We start from the raw sequence: 19395 nt of genomic DNA, 5'->3' as shown, positions 1-19395 counted from the left end.
GGCATGCATTTAAATGCAGAAGCTGGATGTTTGGCCATCAGCCAGTGCTGAGCTACAGGCTGTTTCGATATGTCTTGTTTAGTATCTTTCCTAGGTTTGGGGTCAAGTGCGGCCCTAATGGTTGCCCGGTGCATACTGATGCGCTCCCTCAGTTGTCTACGGGTCTTGCCGCAATACAATAAACCACACGGGCACTTAATAATGTATATCACATTCTGTGAAGTGCAGGTTAATCTCTGCTTAATGTCATATGGTCTGCCCGTGTGTGGATGGAAGAACTTATCTCCTGTGATCAAGGAGCTGCACATAACGCAACCGCCACATCTGTAAACACTCACTTTGCTGGTGACAGAAGTTCTTTTATGTTCCTGTGCCTCCTGTGTCCAAAGCGAATTCGTTTACGATTAATGCCCGTAAGTTCTGTATCAGATTGAACAATAGGCCATTGCTGTAATAAAGATTTCTTAATCAGAGGGGTACATGCATCAAATGTGGTCATATAATAAATTATGTCCTCCGCACTTTTCTTTCCAACAGCACTAATTGGGCCCCTCATTATTAGTTCCCGATCCTGGGATTCTGCCCATTGTTTTGTTTTGTCTATTAGATCACTAGGATACCCTCTCTCCCGAAACTTTTGAGCCATAGTCTCCAGTGCCTTAGTTCTTTCATGATCATTACTGGTTATACGAATGACACGAAGCATCTGCGATCTAGGCAATGAATTAAGCAAATGTTGGGGGTGTCCACTGCTGTAATGTAATAACGAATTCCTATCCGTTGGTTTTTGGAATAACTTAGTGTGTAATTGACGCGACTCAACGTCCTTATACACCGTTACATCAAGGTAATTAATACTGCTAAAATCTTTTTGTGCAGTAAACCTTATTGGGGATGCAGTGTCATTAAGATCGGATATGAAAAGCGATAGCTCGTCCTCAGTGCCATACCACAGGAAAAATAAATCGTCTATGTAGCGCCTATAGTACCCACCATGCTTGCGAAACATTGGGTGGCCATATATGTACGTGCATAAAAGTATTCGCATAAGTAGGCGCTACATTAGAACCCATGGCGGTCCCTGACAGCTGTGTGTATATATATATATATATATATATATATAAATTGGCAGTCATGAAAGCACTCACAGCAGTTTTCTTCAATACTTAGTTAAAAGTTCTTTATTCCACGTTCTTATCTACGCGTTTCAACCCACACAGGGCCGTCATCAGGATCCTGATGACGGCCCTGTGTGGGTTGAAACGCGTAGATAAGAACGTGGAATAAAGAACTTTTAACTAAGTATTGAAGAAAACTGCTGTGAGTGCTTTCATGACTGCCAATTTGTTATTATACTCTGGTTAGCACCCAGCCTTAACTTTGGAGTGGTGAGTGCCGTTGAATCACTGCCTATATATATATATATATATATATATATATATATATATATATATATATATATATATATATATATATATATAAAAAAAAAATTTTTTTGTATGGGTGTCCGTGTCTGCTGTATATGTGCAGCCCTCAGATGTCTAGTAAAAAAAGTCCTGGATATTTGAAATTGTATAGCTGGGGTTCCTTTCATTTACAATTTTAATACTCGTGCACTAATCGCTTAGGGTGGCTCCAGACAAAGCCCTATATTTTATATGTGTGTGGTAATGCATATAATATGAGAACAAGCAAATGACCCCTGTTTGTTTTTTTAAAGCCTAAGGACAGTGTTTTAATGAGAGTGAGAAATGTTCTGCCTATTGCACACAGAGCATGTCTGGAGAATGCAGAACTTTAACCCCATAGGGTATGAGTGAGTATGTATGGTTGGAATTGTGGCAAAAAAACATGTAGGCCAAATACATTATGTACGCATTTTATTTATGTGTGTGTGAATTGATTCTTGTATATTTAGTGTTTATGTGTACATATAAATGTTTTATGTATGCTTTTATATATTAAGAGGACTGTAGAACAATAACATGCAAGTTAAGAAAGTTTGCAGTTACTGTACATATTTATTCTGTAGGGTTTCACTGACACTTAGTTTCGTGCCTTTAAGAGTGTTCCAGTAATTGCTACACTTGCTTATGTGCTTATGTTTGGCTTCGTTCTTAATTTCCTTCTGTGCTGGAAAATGCACCAGAAACTTGGAAAATCTGTAAAACAGCTGAAAAGGTGTTAAACCCAATCGCTCATCGCCCAAAGCCGTATGCTGATATGTAATAGAGTAAACAGAGATTCTGGCAGGACAACGCTGTTTAGGATGGCAGCGTGCCAGTATAGTGGTTACAGGTAGCACAATCCGTAAGTTATTTACATATTGGCATGTTCCAGGAGGCACAGCTGGTGTATATGGATGAGACCCAAACACCATTCTTGTAGAATTCCATTGCAAACCCCCCCCACACACCCTCAGTGCTCCACTTGGAGGGATCCCCCACAGGTTACATCATGCTGACAGATGCTGGATTCGTTCCAGGGGATCTGTCTGCCTTACTCATTCATTTAGTTTGACGTTTTCATTTCCTTTCCCAGTAGCAACAGATGTTAATGCGTTCACCCCTATTCACTGTGCCAGTAGCCTTCAGAAATATTTTAGAACTTTTATGTTTTTGTTATTACTTAGTATGTGTGTTCTTTAGACTAGACTTTTTTTGTTATTATACGTTTTGAAAATACAACTGCCGGATTTCTTATCCTCACTGCGCATGTACTAGTCTCCCAAAACAGCATATTTATTAGTGTTTGATGCCAGTGTTTTTGTCTTTTGACTTGCACTCATAAAGAATATCTCTTTTTCCCTATGCAGCTCTATGAACTGGATGGTGACCCCAAAAGAAAAGAATTTCTGGATGATCTGTTCAGCTTTATGCAGAAAAGAGGTAATTATGTTTCCTTTTACTGGTTGCAGATCTTTTGTACATGTCCGTAACTGTTTCCAACACATTGTTTTATAACATCAAACCCGAACCTTTTTAAGTCACCTTCGTTTTTTGTTTACTTCACATTAGGTGCTGGTTGGGGGAGGAGAGAGGCAGTAGGAATTTCAGCTAAGGGCACTCTCTGATCTCTCACCCACCTGGGAATGCAGCATTCCATACCCCCACCCGCCTTTTCTCCCCAAGGGTATTGTCCTTATCAACCGTGCAATTAGTGGAATATGCTGAGCTACTGGGATGGGAGGGGGTTAACTTCTGCTTTGCTGTTAGCGGAGAACTCTGTAGTGTCACACCTCCAGAGTTCCTTTCGATTTATAATTTTGTATGAACTACCTGGTGGTTTTTTAGTATGTTATACACTTTTGGCCCTAGAATGTGTAGGTTAATGTTAGAGATTGTGAGTGTGTTCTAGTCCTTTCTTTTTGAGTTTTTTCCCCCTATGCTTGTATATGTATTTTTTTTTTTATTTTACATCTATGCTTTCCTTGTAATTTCCATCTAGCTGCTCTAACTTAAAGGGATCCTGTCGTCGGAAAACATGTTTTTTTCAAAACGTATTAGTTAATAGTGCTACTCCAGCAGAATTCTGCACTGAAATCCATTTCTCAAAAGAGCAAACAGATTTTTTTTATATTCAATTTTGAAATCTGACATGGGTTAGACATTGTCTATTTCCCAGCTGCCCCCAGTCATGTGACTTGTGTCTGCACTTTAGGAGAGAAATGCTTTCTGGCAGGCTGTTGTTTTTCCTTCTCAATGTAACTGAATGTGTCTCAGTGAGACATGGGTTTTTACGATTGAGTGTTCTTAGATCTACCAGGCAACTGTTATCTTGTGTTAGGGAGCTGCTATCTGGTTACCTTCCCATTGTTCTTTTGTTTGGCAGCTGGGGGGGGAAAAGGGAGGGGGGTGATGTCACTCTTAACTTGCAGTACAGCAGTAAAGAGTGATTGAAGTTTATCATAGCACAAGTCACATGACTTGGGGCAGCTGGGAAATTGACAAAATGTCTAGCCCCATATCAGAAAATTGAATATAAAAAAATCAGTTTGCTCTTTTGCGAAATGGATTTAGGTGCAGAATTCTGCTGGAGCAGCACTATTAACTGATTCATTTTGAAAAAAAAAAATGTTCCATGACAGTATCCCTTTGAGCTAGTAGTTGTTGGCCTGGTGTATTAATGTCAAGCATGCCACATGCACAGATATGTTTCGCAATTTGGAAGTGATCCCAAGAAAGCGAGTGGCTAATAAGCTTCTAGTGCACCAAAACTGAAAGGACAGACAAACAATGTGCCCAAATCTTCAGTACACTCTGCAGTTTTTCTGACTGTTTAAGAAAATGCAGTTTGCTAGCCATTGGCTTAGCCAACATTGAAATGACCCAGTCAGTTTATGGGAATTCTTTAAAGGAGTGATTCATCTGTAAGGTAACTTATGTTTAGAACGGCCAATTCGAAGCAACTTTTCAGTTGGTTTTCACATACCTCCCAACTGTCTTTTTTTCGGAGGGACAATCCCTCTTTTGACAGCTCAACCCGCAGTCCCTCATTTGTACTGGAAAGTCCCTCTTTTCTCTGCACTGAACAGCCAGAAAAAGAAACAAAGTTTCTCACTTAATTGGCTTTTAGCAGAGAGCCCAGAACAGCTAACAGGTGCAAATAAGATACTTTGTAACAATTTTGAGACACAAAAACACAGTTTAGATAAGGAGAAATATTTTCAAACTTTCATAACCTGCCAAATTTTGTAAAACAAACATGGTAATTAGGGGGTGTGGCCACAGAAAGGGGTGTGGTCAAAAATTTGCTGTGCTATGTGCAGAAAAATTTTTTTTGTCCCTCTTTTTACTTCCAAAATGTTGGGCGGTATGGTTTTCATTATTTATTTTTTATAGTTATTTACCTTTTTCTTCTGATTCTTTGCAACTTTCAAATGGGCGTCACTGACTCCCTTTTAAAAAAACAAATGCTCGGAAACCTACAAATTTATTATTGTATTGTTACTTTTTATTGCTGATCCTTCTAATCAGGCCCTCTCCTATTCATATTACAGTCTCTCTTTCAAGTCAGTGCATGGTTGCTAGGGTAATTTGGACCCTAGCTACCAGATTGGTTAAGATACAAATTGAAGAGCTGCTGAATTAAAAGCTAAATAACTCAAAAACGTTCAATAATTAAAAAAAATAATTGCAAGTGTCTCAGAATATCACTCTCTACATCATATTAAAAGTTATCTCCAAGGTGAACAACCCCTTTAACAGTGAAATTTTCACCTTCCACTGTAATTGGTTGATTCTGTAACAATGAAACACACCCATTGTTACTCTTGTCACCAGCGGCTCCATGGTCTGATGAGTTTGATATCCGCTTCTGTATATACTGACATTCAGGGCAGGTTCAGAGAAGTTTCTGACTATGGCCAGTGTATAAATTCGATCAATGGACTGCACTACTGTTGCATGATCAAAACAACTGGCCTACAAAAGAACCTGTTTGGATCAGTGGCGTTAGTTATCTGTGTGGTAAGAATGGTTGGTCGGATATCCTAAACCCATTTTTTATTAATTCTGGAGAGGAGCATGCTGGTTTGTGTATATTAACTTAGTTTTACAGGTAAGGCACTGAATAAATATGAAAATATTGAAATATACCACTTTTCTAGGAACCCCTGTGAATCGGATCCCAATTATGGCCAAGCAGGTCCTCGATCTGTACATGTTGTATGTTCTGGTGACAGAAAAGGGAGGCTTGGTGGAAGTTATTAACAAAAAGCTGTGGAGAGAAATCACTAAAGGCTTGAACCTACCAACGTCAATCACCAGTGCAGCCTTTACTCTGCGCACTCAGTAAGTACATAAGGCGCATGGTGTCAATATGGCATGAGTTTGTAGGTGGTGAGTGATTGTCACAAACTGAAAACTCTGTGTTATATAGACCGCTTCTGTTCTCACTCATGTGTTTATAAATCCTGAATTAGAAGATGTTGTCGAACTACCCTTCCTTTTACCATTATTTACTATCCTTTTTTTTTTTTTTCAATATATTTTCTATTATTTTTAATAATAGCAGATACATTATCATATGATAGTCATTGAATCCATATGTATTTCAAAACATATAACATTGTTCAATGTAAATGTAAACCTTTTCCATTGTATAATCCAGTAATGGTACAAAGTCCAGTTCCATCAGATGTATACATATGGTAATGGTAGAATATATGACAAATAATAAATAACCGGTCAATACGGAAAGAAAAGCAAAAGAAAAAAACAAAAGGAAAAAATGAGATAAAATACTATAAATAGAAAGTGGTTTACCTCGCTGTCTAATTGCCTCTTATTTATTATCCGAGTTCGGAATTTCTCAGTTTTTAATCCGGGTGGTTGAGTGTCCCCCCATACCTATAATCTATCCACGGTTGCCATACTTTTAGAAATGTGGGAAATTTGTCTAATGCAATATTGGTCAACTTTTCGTTTACGATTATCCAATCTTTTTTGGGCTTAAGTAGGTTGTAATTTATTTGTGGAGATTTCCAGGACCATGTCAGGACCAGTTTAGCTGCCAAAAATATAAGGTTAATTAACTTTGTGTGTCCCTGTTACGTTTTGTGGTGGAGCACCCATCAACGCTTCATAGGGGTCTTTCTGTAAACTTACATTTAGTACTCCGAATATCAGATTGTACACCTGAATCCAGTACCTAGTTTACTTTTTTTTTATGCTTTGAAATACAAAGCATAGATATAGTTTCACAAAATGTTAAAAATATTAATAAACTGTGAAATAATACCAACTAACGTTGTAGCCCATGTCTTGTCATAGGGGGTAAAAAGAACGGAGGGGTGAAGGGAAGGGAGGTAAAGGAAAGTATAGGTCTGGGCTCCCTCTTTCTTAGCTCCCTTAATTTAACATTAGATTTAACTAGTGTTACTTGAATTTAGATTTGTGTCTTTTAAATTTAAGGTCATGGGTTAGACCTCTAGGATCAAGAGCAAATGTTTATTAACAAAAGCAACAACTAGAATAATGTCGTCATAGGCAAAATCAAAGCCTAACACAAACAACTGAAGAACAAAAAAGGTACCTCCTTCAGCTGGGTGTTCTCTACAATAATGATTTATTTATTTTACGAAGTAGCATCTTATCAGCAAGGGCCATATCCATATACTTTTCTCATTTTAGCTATAGCACTATCTTAAAGGGCACCTGTTGGGCAAAAATATTATCCCCAACCAAAGGTGCAGGCTAATAGATTTTTTAAAAGAAATTGCCCCTGCCAAAGCTAGGACACCTGCACTCGGAGGGAGCTCTCTGTATGAGCGGCCATGTTGGGGCGCACACATTTGTATCTTTGGTTGGGGATAATAATTTTGCCCAACAGGTGCCCTTTAAATTCAGTTTTTTTAATAAAAATACATTGCACTATTCTGTGGCTAGAATGTTCTGCACAAGGCAAGCAATATGGCAGCTCCAAATGGCGAGTTTAAATGTGGATGTGTAGAAAAAATTTAATACATGGGTTATATATTTTACATCAATTTTCAAGCTCAACAGGATCTATAAGGTAACTTTACTTTTCCCCCCTCCCACAGGTATATGAAGTACTTGTATCCCTATGAATGTGAGAAGAGAGGCCTTAGTAATCCCAATGAACTACAGGCAGCCATTGATAGTAACAGGAGGGAAGGGCGAAGACAAAGCTTTGGTGGCACCCTCTTCACATATTCCCCAAGTGGTGCCCCAAGCATGCTTTCATCCCCTAAATTACAGGTGTCTGGTTTGTCGCTAGGGGGTGCTGCATTAAATGGGAGCACTCTGTCATCCATGCAGAAAATCAAAAAAGGTGAGTGGGCATGCATTGAGAGTACAGCCCAAACCTATAAAATGTTACAATAGTGCATACATTGTAGCTGTTTTCAGACTTACTTTTTTAGAATTACATCCTGAAGTATATATGTGAGCATACTGATATTTCCTGGAGACTGATTATAATTACCTAAATGTTTTTGTAGGATTTATGGCTAGTGTAATATGGTGTGCCATATATACATGTCTTTTGGGTGTCTGTGTAGGCTATTTTATTATTGTTTCTACCTTTTATAAGCAGTGATCTTGCTTGTGCCAAAATGTAAAAATGTCACCTTCATGTCCTTCAGAGGAGGATTCCCCAATCTCTTTGGCAATGCCACCACGGATTCCAGTCACCTTGGCTGGACATTCTATGGTAGCAGCACAAGTTGCTGCTCAGGCAGCTGCTCTGGAGCAACTTAGAGAAAAGCTTGAGTCTGGGGAGCCCCCAGAAAAGAAAATGGCATTGGGCTCAGAAGAGCAGCAGAGAATTATACAGCGAACCATCCAGCACAATCTCCTGGCAATGACTGCACAGCTTCCCATGAACATTCGCATCAACAGCCAAGGTAAAAACTTCATATCTTGCAGGGCTCAGGTCTTTGTTTCCATTCCTGCCAGTGTACTATCTGTAACCAATTTGCATCTCTCTACCTCCCTTTTTCCCCTTGATCTCCAATTTCAATCTATGCAAAGCCCATTTTGTAGTAAGATCTGTGCAACACCTGTTACATTAAAAACAATGCAGGTTTGCATATAATGTGACAGGTGATGCATGCAAACCTGCATTGTTTGTAATGTGACAGGTGATACTGCATATATATATTTTTTTTTTGTTTTTTACATCAGTGCAAAGGGGGTGTAGATTTTTCAGTAACATTCTCAACGTCCACCCTGTATTTACATCTGTTTGATGAATATTTATGACTTTATTTAATGTTGCGTTGTGCAGTGAGCAGCAAAACACTATTGCCAGAGGAGGTAAACAGAATTCAGAGTAGCTGAGGGTAAATTGGCAAGCCATATCATATGGCTGATGTTCCCAGACTGTTGGAAGCCCCCCTAGGGGACTCAATGCCGTACCAGGGGGTGCCCAGCAGTGAAAGACGAGTTGGGTTATGACTATTTGCTTATCAGATTCTCCAGCAAGACCAGCTTGAAGATCCACAAAACTTGGTGTAAACCTTTATTTGCTTATAATATAATTAACCCCTAACAGAGAGCTTTTAACCATGGTATGAGTTATGGGGAATCATGATATATTCTGGATCTTAAACGCGTCATCACAGTCATTGGCTTAAAAGCATAAATACAGAGTTAGATACAGATGAATGCAGCGTTTTGGTTGTTGCACTTTGTCATAGTAGTAGAGACTGGCTGTTCTGTACAGTTGTTTGCAGAATGGTAAAACATGGTCATGGGTGTGTTGAATATATATCTTGTTTACTTTGGTTTAATGTGAAGGGAAATAAAAATACAACTTTTTCAGGTAGCCTTAATGGAAATAATATATTATCATTGTAGTTCAGTGCCTCTGTGTCCCCAGTGGCCACATAATCATGAAAATTAAAAATGTAGCATGTCTGCAATCTCACACTACCCTTTAATCCTCATCTTAGCTGAAGGACGACAGGATTCTGCAGTGAACCTCACAACCAACGGAACTAACAGTATTAGCATGTCTGTGGAGCTAAATGGTATTGTGTACACAGGTAAGAGGCCATAGGTCAGACTCTGGTGCAACCTTGCCTTTCATATCTACATCACTCATTCTATAAAACTATGAGGGACTTCCCCACAACACACACTGAGGGGGTTATTAACTAAAATCCGAAAATTTCTCACTATTTTCTAACAGCCACTTCCATGCACATTTTTACTTATCAATAAATTTAGTTCAAATCGTACCATTTTTTTTTCGATTATGGCTTTAAAACCACAAAAATATTCGGATTATTGTACGAAACCCAGCGCAGATCATGATATCTTCCAATTGTAGACTGGACATCTGCCATTGACTCCTACATGACATCGGCAGGTTTGAGATGGAGTACTTTTTTATTCTATAAATTTGAGGGGGTTTCTTTTCTTTAAAAAGTTTAGTAAATAACCCCTACAGTGTTTATCATGGTAGATAATATTATTCAAACATAATATTTCTTGTTACGATTCTTATTTTTTTCACTTTGAACCCAATGAGAGTTTTTAATCTTGCAAAAGCAGTTAAGCAGTATTTGCTCTAAATGCCATGAGAATTTGCATTAAATGACAAGTTGTATAAATTCCAACCCCCATCTTGTGCCTCATCCCTTGCTTTCTGGAATTCTGCAGTCCAATTCCCTCAGCCCCTCTCCCACTTGCTTTCCTGTTCAACTTCTTAGGTGTGCAAGGCTGTAAAAAAAAGTCTTGTATAACCATACCTAATAACATTCAAGTCAGATTTCCCAGAGAAAGGAAATTAGTCTTGGCAAAACCTCTATTCATAACACTGTGCTGCTGTGCTTTAGCATTGGTCATTGGATTTAGGTAGAAAAACTCTTCTGAAAGTTTTTAGCATGATATTTATTTAGTCTACCTCAACATTCTTCCAACTCTTGTGTTCTACAGGTGTGCTCTTTGCTCAGCCTCCTACCTCAGCATCTGGGACTAGCAAGGGGAGCTCCAACCGGACTGGCAGCATTGGAGGAGGCAGCAGCAACTCGCAAGCTGCTCCCCCATCAACCCCCTCGGCACCCAACTCTAATAACCCCTCTCCCTGACATTGAGCCGCCAAATCTTCACACAGCTGACGCCAAAAATTTTGGAATTGTTCCTTGTTTCACACTCAGGTTTATTACTCCGCGCAGGAGGGAGCTCACGGAACGCAGTGCTGGGGGTTTTTAAGCAGGGGGCAAGGTTGAGCCAGCGCAAAATCAGTCAGAAATCTCTTCCCTAAGTGAAAAAAACACAAATACCTCATTTCTTGCACTGCAATCAAAATATATTTTGTATTACCTCCAAAACCACACTGCCTACCCTTTTATCCCAAGCTGCGCTCCGGAATCCACCCACATTCAATTATCTTTTCTTTACCCTTTTAACTTTTAATATCTAAATAGGAAAAACAAGGCTGGTATGGATTTTTGATGTAAATGCCTTTTATTCTGAAAATCAAAGAAAAACTTTAAAAAAAAAAAAAAAAAAAGAATATTTCTGTAATCCCCACTTTGGACTTACAAGAGGCACTGAGTATCAGCAAAGTGGGATGTGCCTATGACGTCCCCCCAATGGACATGTGAGTCCTGACATTCCCACCCCTCCATAGACTCTGGAATGTTATTAGGGGGCTGCTGGGAATGTAGATCACTGAATGTGTTTTTATTTTTTGTTCCTGTGGTTGTCAGAAGATTTGGGTTTCAGGCAGCATCTGAACCTTTATAGCCTTCACCATTCCGTTGAATCCAACCTTTGCAATATTTATACGGGTCATATCGTTTGGTTAAAAACCTGAATACCTTGTCAAGTAGCGGGTTGTTCTGTGTTTCTGATTTAGCTTTTTTTTCTGGATTTGCAATACTTAATCTGAAAGTCATCTGTATTTAAGCCTTCTGCCTCAAGGTCAGCTTGGTAGTTTTTGCTACTTAGTCACTCTTAAATGATCCTTAAGATGCAGGCCTTGAAGGATGTTCAAAGCCTCCTCCTGTGGAGTGATATTTGCAAACATGTCAGCCATTTTGGTTTGAAATTTCCCTGTTCTCCCCACTTCTTAGTCACTGAGGGCATTGAGGAGACCTCTTGTGTTCTTCCCATGAGAGACTGATGTCCTACAGTAGGTGTCAAATCTGACAGAAAGAAAGTTATACAATTTATACAGCCCTAATTTAATTATTCACCCCCCATAAAATAGGTCATGGGTCAGTACTGCTTAAAAACAAGCTGTTAAATTACAACTTGAACAATAAAACATGGACATTTGGAAACATTGTGGCATGAGTATCAAACATGTAACCATCTATCTGCCAGAGGATGCTGACATTTGTACCAGCCTTTGTGACAGAGTTGCTAAAAGATACAAATAAAGGGAAATGGCTCAAAACAAAATAATAACATTTTTACTATAAGGAGACACTATACCACCCCCAAGAGCGATGTAATGCTTTCCATCTAAGGGTGGCCTTGTGATATAGCTTTAGTTGAAAATTGTGCACTTGTCTAAAATGATCTCCAAGACCTCTAGGCTGGCTGCTGCTTTTGCATCAGTAGTCTCATTTGAACTGCCACCCAACTGGTTGGCCATTAAACATAGAGCATTCATTTTGAATTAATTCAGCTGACCTCACACACTAGCACTGTTGTCTAGGAGGCACATGAATACAGAATGGCTCATTGACACATTTAATAAACTTACCTTGAGATCTTGATAGGCAGTTTAACTGTGGCATATTTTTCAATTAGAAATATAAAACAAGGCAACCTTTTGTGCTTGGTAGTAAGCCATGTTCTGTGGCTCTGTTACACCAGAGCACTGAATTTCTTCCAGGGGTGAAAGTGTTTGTTTTTTGGGATTTTTTGTAAATGTGTCACACTTCGCTTTTAATGTGCAATACTTTTATTGAGAGTTCAGCAATGTTTTGATAAATTCAATCACTGTGCCTACAAAGCAAAATCATGGACTTATCTTATGTATATATAGTTCATAATGCATTTAAACATGGCAAAAAAAGCCACGATTTTGAAGCAATAATATCAGAGAACTGGCAATTTTAGGCTGTAGCACACTGAATGTTTTAATCACAGTAATGTGAATTTCTGCAGTTCAGATCGCCTTCTGCTGACTGCAATGGGAAATGAAGTAAGTAGCCCATTGTCTACAATAATGGCTCAAAAAAGCGCCAGTGTGTGCAGGTAGGTGTGGGTCACTTAAGAAGCTGGACTAAAGATGGATACATGATTGCATACTTTGTACATACTTGAGGTAATTCTATAGAGCAACTTGTTTTTAAGCATTACTAGCCCCTATTAAGGACTATCCATATCCTCCTCACCACGTGGGTCAAAAAAAAACTCAACAAAAACACTCAGAACATAAATTTGTCACAGAGGCCTTATATAGTCCCCGTCTGAGCATAACTGCTGGAAGAGGTATGACAGAGAACTAGTCTCCTGATTGTGTGTACCTTAATAAGGAGAGAGGGTGCATTGTGTAGGGGCTCTAACGCTCAGGGTGTATGCTGCCCTACTATCTCTCATGTTCTCGCTGCTTTTCTGTCCATGCCCTAAAAATAGGGTATGGGATAGTAAAATTAAGAAGAAATATTCTCTATAATATATAAATATATATATATATATATAAAAATATAATATAGTGTGTGTGTATATAATGACTTGCTCTGCATGGGTTTGCAGAGGGGCCAGATTATAACTCAGGGGAATAGATTTTGTCTGGCATCACCTCATACTGCAGGAATGGGATTGTCTGCTGCTTAAATGGATCTTTCGAATCTGACATTTGACAGATTAGATTTTAGCACATCATTGTTGTTTAATTTCTTAAGAAGGACAAGGAGTATGTAGTTCTTAGGAAAGGCAAGCTTCAGAACTTCAGCTCTGGTGGAACTAGAGTTTACCCAGCTTTCCATTACTGGGGGTTCTGAAAAAGCTGGCATGCCAAAGGTTGCCTATGACTTGACTAGTATAGATATTTTGGAAGGTTTCTGCTTGAAAGGGAAATTTAATCTCCAAAAGTATATATCCCACATATGAATAAAGAAAAACAGGCCTTCACTGCTGTAAATGTAATAAAGCTGGTACTGTAAATATGCTGGCTTGAAGAGAAGTGTGATATACTTAGAGCCTGATACAAAGCGATGGGCGGTTGTAAACATTGTGTTTTTCAAAACAATTTTTTAAACATGACCCTTAAAGTTGTTACTTGTTTGTGCTACCTGTTCTGGAGGTAAGCCTGTGCTAAGAATGCTTTTGCTAGAGTGAGTAGTCATTTTTTAAACCATATGAGTTTCACTTCAGAGTTTGGTACCAACCTTGGGATCTGTTGTGTATTAGAACTCTGAGCAAATCCTATATATTTCAGTTTTAAAATGTGGTCAATTACAGCATTAACCAATGCACATACATGTCACATTCAATAACTCTCTTCCTGTCAGTGCCAACATTGGTTCAAGTGGATGTGATTTTATTTTTTTTGTACTGTAAAGGGCAAACTATTCCAACTACTACTTAATTGAAAAATAAATGTTAGACACCCTGCTCACATTCATATGCAGGGCATTTTGGGTCTGTGCTACATGCAAACATATTAACCCCAAATATCAGTGGGTTCTAATTCTGAAAAACCATGTGTCTATTAAAACCATGTGTCTATTAATAGTGTGCCACTGTTTTGCAATAAGTATAAAAAGTAGCAAGCAGGAATTTGCTGTATGTAATGGTAAAACCGCTAAATGTGAAAAGGGCTTACTCATAGGCTACAAAATGTTGTAGATATTTTGTACTAGGGATGCACCAAATCCACTATTTAGGATTCGGCCGAACCCCCGAATCCTTCCCTAAAGATTTGGCCGAATACCAATCCGAATCCTAATTTGCATATGCAAATTAGGGGTGGGAAGGGGAAAACATTTTTTACTTCCTTGTTTTGTGACAAAAAGTCACGCGATTTCCCTCCTGCCCCTAATTAGCATATGCAAATTCAGATTTGGTTCGGCCGGGCAGAAGGATTCAGCCGAATCCTGCTGAAAAAGGCCGAATCCCGAACCGAATGCTGGATTCGGTGCATCCCTATTTCGTACCTCTTGGGGGGAAAAAATGCTTTGTTGGAAGGCTTATAAGACAGTGGCACGCATGCATTTTCAAAAATATTTCTAATTCATTAGTGGCGCGTCTTTTTACATGTTTAAAAATACAAAGACCAATGAAGACCTTTTATAACTGCAAACTGCACATTATCGCTTTTATTACATTGTTTTAATACTAGTTGTTTACTACAGACCAGTGGAAGACGTGCAGAGCATTAAGTGGCTTAAGAGTGCACTACTTGCCTAGGCAGCTTCAGGGGGAGCAGACCAGCCCTTGCCACTTACTATAGGGCAGCTGGTGAGCAAAGTCCTCTTGTGAACTGTACCCTAACTAAAGCAGGGCTGTACAGTATATTAAGTAATAGCCTACGCATACCTGCTTCTCAAATTTCTGCGAAAGAGGAACACCGTGTGCAAAGTGTAGGAAACCGATGCATTGCACCAAGTTTTTGAACTTTGCATACTGCCTTGGAGGTTATTAATGACCCCTTATAGCTGCCCTTTGGAATATGTGTGAAGCACAGTATCGTTGCAGATTCATGGCTTTGGCCCAAAGCCTTACAATAAATGTTGGCTTTCTTTAGAATCCAAAATATTTATATACATTATATTGCATTCTTAAGTGCCTGTTCTTTATGTATAACTGCATATTTTGCATTTCATATTGGTCATTAACCACTGAATTTATTTCCATATGAAAACACTCCTGAAACCCCAATAGGAGCTCTGGTTTGGAGGACTGTCCTTATTAGGGGTTATATAAATAATATGCTTAGCTGGTGCACTCTTAACAATCCACAGCTGCCTGGGTGCTGGTCAACACATTAGTATGCAGTGAACAAACAAGCCACAGGCTCCTGAAGATGGCCCCAGTTAAGGAGCCAGGACGTTGAGAATAAAACGTTTCACACCAACAATGTAAAAAGTTTAAAATATAGCATTTATTGTCCATTAAAAAATAAATATGCAGCTTAAATCAAACACTCATCTCTACGGAGGTGATAGGACGCTTTGGGGCCATCTGCGCCCCTTTTTTTTAAACCGCAAAAAAAGATATAAGCGTCTTTAAATTCTTCGTGTCTGCATATATATATATATATATATATATATATCTGGTTATGCAGTTTTGCAAGCTGCACATGGCTGGTTTTTTTTCATTACTTTATTATTGTCATAAATAACTCAGGTCCAGGCACAAACATTCCTTTATTGCCAAGAGCATAAGCACCGATTGTAATCGTTCATTTGGCAGTTCTAACCGTACATAAGAATAACAGTCAGAAGGGAAGGAAAGTGACATGTGTGTTCAGTCAGCAGTTAATGAGGCCACAAGTCAGGCGCCAATCAGAAGGAACATGCAAAACACACATCTGCCTGATTCACTCATCCAATGTGTTCCTTTATGTCAAGTAATCAAATGCGTGATAGCACTGACAGGAAGTGAGCTGCCCTGAGCTCAGTGATTTCATGAGGCTTTCTCATTTCTTTAATCCTAATAATTCTGGAAGGATTTTCATTGTTTGTCTTTTCAAGCAATTGGTGTTGCTCTGTGTGTAGCCACTCATTGCTCTGACACAATCAAGTTAAACTGCCCTACATAGATTTAACTTATTCTCTACACATTAGTCTGCAGAAAGAAGGGGCAACTTTTTTTGTAACACTTTACATTGGTTTCTAATGTTTTTCCTGCATTGTAAGCATTATTTCTCATGTAGTACCAGTTGCTTTGCATGAATCGTGTTATTGTTGCTCTGCATGCCTTCTGCCAGGCAGCTGTGTTCAGTATCCACTCATTGTGAATCTTGATTCGCTTGTCGGTCGCTGTGATTAAAGGGGCAATATAGATCCCGTGTTCACTGTCAATGAATTAAGATTTCCATATTTTATTTCACGCGCCAATCACTTCAGAGATGTAACATTGTACGTTTTATACTTACCCCACCCTCCCTGTTTTTTAGAGCAATTGTGGGGAGAGAAAAAGGCAGTTCATCAAACAGAACTGACCTAAAAACCCAAGACTGGCAACAATCAGCAGAGGGGTTATTTTATATAGAGTTCATTATCTATCAAGGTGCAGATTCTATGCTTTATAATGGATAAAAAAAAAGGATTTTTTTTTTTTAACAGAAGTAATCGATAAAATGTTGACACAATCTCTATTTCTTGTGTTAAACATAGGTGTATATTGCCCTTTTAATGGCTATGACATTAGTGGCTATGGTTACCATGATGCTTTGAAACAGATGAAGCACTGGCTCAGGCCTACTGTATGCTTTGTGTCCCATAGTAAAGATGTTTAACTGCTACACTATTTGTGGTATTTTATCTGGAAATGTTCAAAAGGCTAAATCATGGGGACTTGTGTACCCTAAGCCCTATAACTGAGAGTAATAGAAGAGACTGCATTTATTACCATAACTTTTCCAAAATACATGTCTGTACAATAATATGCTTTCTGTGCCATAGCCTTAATATTACTAGTCAGGGCCGGATTTACGTAGTGGGTGCCCCTAGGCCCACTTCCGTTTGTCGCCCCTGTCCCCTCCCCTTTAATTGTGCAAATTGTCAGTGGCGGAACTACCGGAGGAGCAGGGGATGCGAACGGGCCAGGGCCCGCACCCCCTCAGGGCCCCCCGGCAGCGCCGCATGCCACTGAAATCCCTGAAATTCAGGCCTTACCAAGGGGGGCGGGGGCCCGGCTGCGCGTCACGTACCAGGGCCCACCCCCCTCTAGTTACGGTACTGCAAATTGTCATCATCTGGACTGGAGCAATGGGGATTGGCGCATGGGAATTTAAAAAACTGATTGTATCTCCAGCCCATCCCCAGTGTTTTTGAACCAATGTGGGTGTGGTTGGGCAGCATGCCGCCCCCCTAAAATCCTGCCGCCCTAGGTCCGGACCTAGGTGGCCTTTCCACAAATCCGGGCCTGTTACTAGTACTCATGATGAACTGGTATTCAGCATCAATTCATATTGCAAAGAACTATTGACCAGTAAACTTGATTTGTTGGACTAGGTTTAAACTTAGGACCCATTTTCAATTTCCAACTTTAGAATTGCAGAAGGGAACTTCTGTTCTCTTAAAAGGACTGCATTCTGCCTTCATAGCGCCATAGTTAGCCCACGGCTGTATTTGTGATGCTCACCATGCCTTTCTACTGCAATTCAGAGCTAAGCAGCATTTTGTATCCTGGCTAGGAAAACCTACATTTTATGTGCACATCTCTTTCCTGTTTTCCCAGTTTGTATTTTGTTTGTATTTTTAGGGGCTAAAAGGGCTGATTTCATTAGTTTTAGTAATGTTATGTAATTATTTTGTTTGGGTGCGGGAGAATTCTGCTGAATTAAATAAAAAGAAAAATCCTATGTAGGAGACTTTTCACCACCTCGACCTGTAGCCTTGTTAATGTCATACCCGGTTTAATAGAAGTAGGGGAGAGGGGAAGGGGGTATTCTCTTGTTCTGCATACATCAGGGCTATAGAATTTAGTGGTGAAGAAAACAATAAACTGCAAATCATTTAGTTACCGCTTCTGCACGAGAAGGACCTGGAACACTTTGTACAGCAATATGTTGCAGCCCCTTCTGGAGCAGAAAGGGTTACACTCAGGAATGTCATATCTCTACCTCAAAACTCTGTGTGGGTATCAACACTCATAAAGCTGGAATTGTATTTCACAGGTTTCTTTGTTTTGTTTTGTTTTTTCTTCAAATCCTTCAGGTATTAAAGCCTTGTGATTATAAATATATTATAATGTTGTAAAAAAAAAAATGAAAAAAACCCTGAAAGTTTACATTTTATAACATTATGCAGATTGTATTTAAACTTCAGAATATTTAAAGAGGCAAAAAAAATGTAACTTTTGAGCTGGATGGAAATATTAAACAAATTTCTTTTAATATGGCTCATTCTCTTTATTTTGGGCGTCCTATGTTTGTCTCTTTAGAAATAAGGATTATCTCAAAACACTTGTTAGACAATACCCCATCACATATCTCCATATTTTGCAGAAGCGTTGCATTGGGAACCTGATAAGAGTCCTGCGCGGGTCCATTTTTTGAAACCCATACCGCAACCCAAAATTTGACCGGCTACAGGACTTGCAATAGGCCAACTAACTTTCCACCCCGGGGGACGTGCAAAACAGGAAGTGACGTCACTCTGTTGCTGAATCTTCCCAAAAAATGTAAAAGAACCACGTGGGAGGGATTAAGTCCACACCTTTGTAGGGTACCCAGCCGGGTTAAGGTGGCCATACACTGCAAATTTTTTACTACCACGACCGATTACAGAACATTCCGATAATATTGATAACAGATGGTTGATGGTGTTAGAACAATCGTCTCGACATTATCGTTCGCAACATTGATTGGATGAGTTTAAAAATTTTAGTTGATTAAATCCCTCTTTGCACATGTCCAAGATTGTAGCACAAGCCAACGAACATATACGGAACAAGGAAGGACCCGAACGTTCTTTGCTGAAAGCTTCATTTGTAACTATATGAACTATGTAAAGAAATAAATTGGTGCTGACTGCAGGAATATCACCCTATCACCTCATGTGAAAAGTTTATTATGCCATAGGAAGTTATAAATCCATATGTCTGCAGGGAAGGAGAAACGGACTATATACTACAGACAGTGACACAATGCTAGCACCACTCCTCGTTTGTTGAACAACGTTTGTCCGTACACGAAGCAATTGATAAGGTTATATCTGTTCATATAATGGTCCTCCATGGCAGAACGATAAAAGTATGCCCGTATATGGCCACCTTTACCTGCGGACTGCCCACA

General features: G+C 39.2%; 1 protein-coding gene across 11 annotated transcripts in view; it reads left to right on the top strand.

Moving 5' to 3' along the window:
• arid3a.S (AT-rich interaction domain 3A S homeolog) overlaps window positions 1–18495 on the top strand; it is a 57019-nt gene extending 38524 nt beyond the window's left edge. For 10 of the 11 annotated variants that reach the window (XM_018236768.2, XM_018236729.2, XM_018236775.2 and 7 more), the window contains 6 exons: window positions 2816–2888; window positions 5609–5792; window positions 7544–7794; window positions 8108–8368; window positions 9419–9511; window positions 10407–18495. In XM_018236768.2, coding sequence (XP_018092257.1) covers window positions 2816–2888; window positions 5609–5792; window positions 7544–7794; window positions 8108–8368; window positions 9419–9511; window positions 10407–10558 — 1014 coding nt within the window. In that variant the 3' untranslated portion in view covers window positions 10559–18495. 11 annotated transcript variants of the gene reach the window in all.
• Window positions 18496–19395: the final 900 nt, after the last annotated feature.

The sequence above is a fragment of the Xenopus laevis genome, chromosome 1S (genome assembly GCF_017654675.1).
Source record: "Xenopus laevis strain J_2021 chromosome 1S, Xenopus_laevis_v10.1, whole genome shotgun sequence".
Taxonomy (NCBI): Eukaryota; Metazoa; Chordata; class Amphibia; order Anura; family Pipidae; genus Xenopus; species Xenopus laevis.
This window is presented reverse-complemented; position numbering and strand designations above follow the sequence as displayed.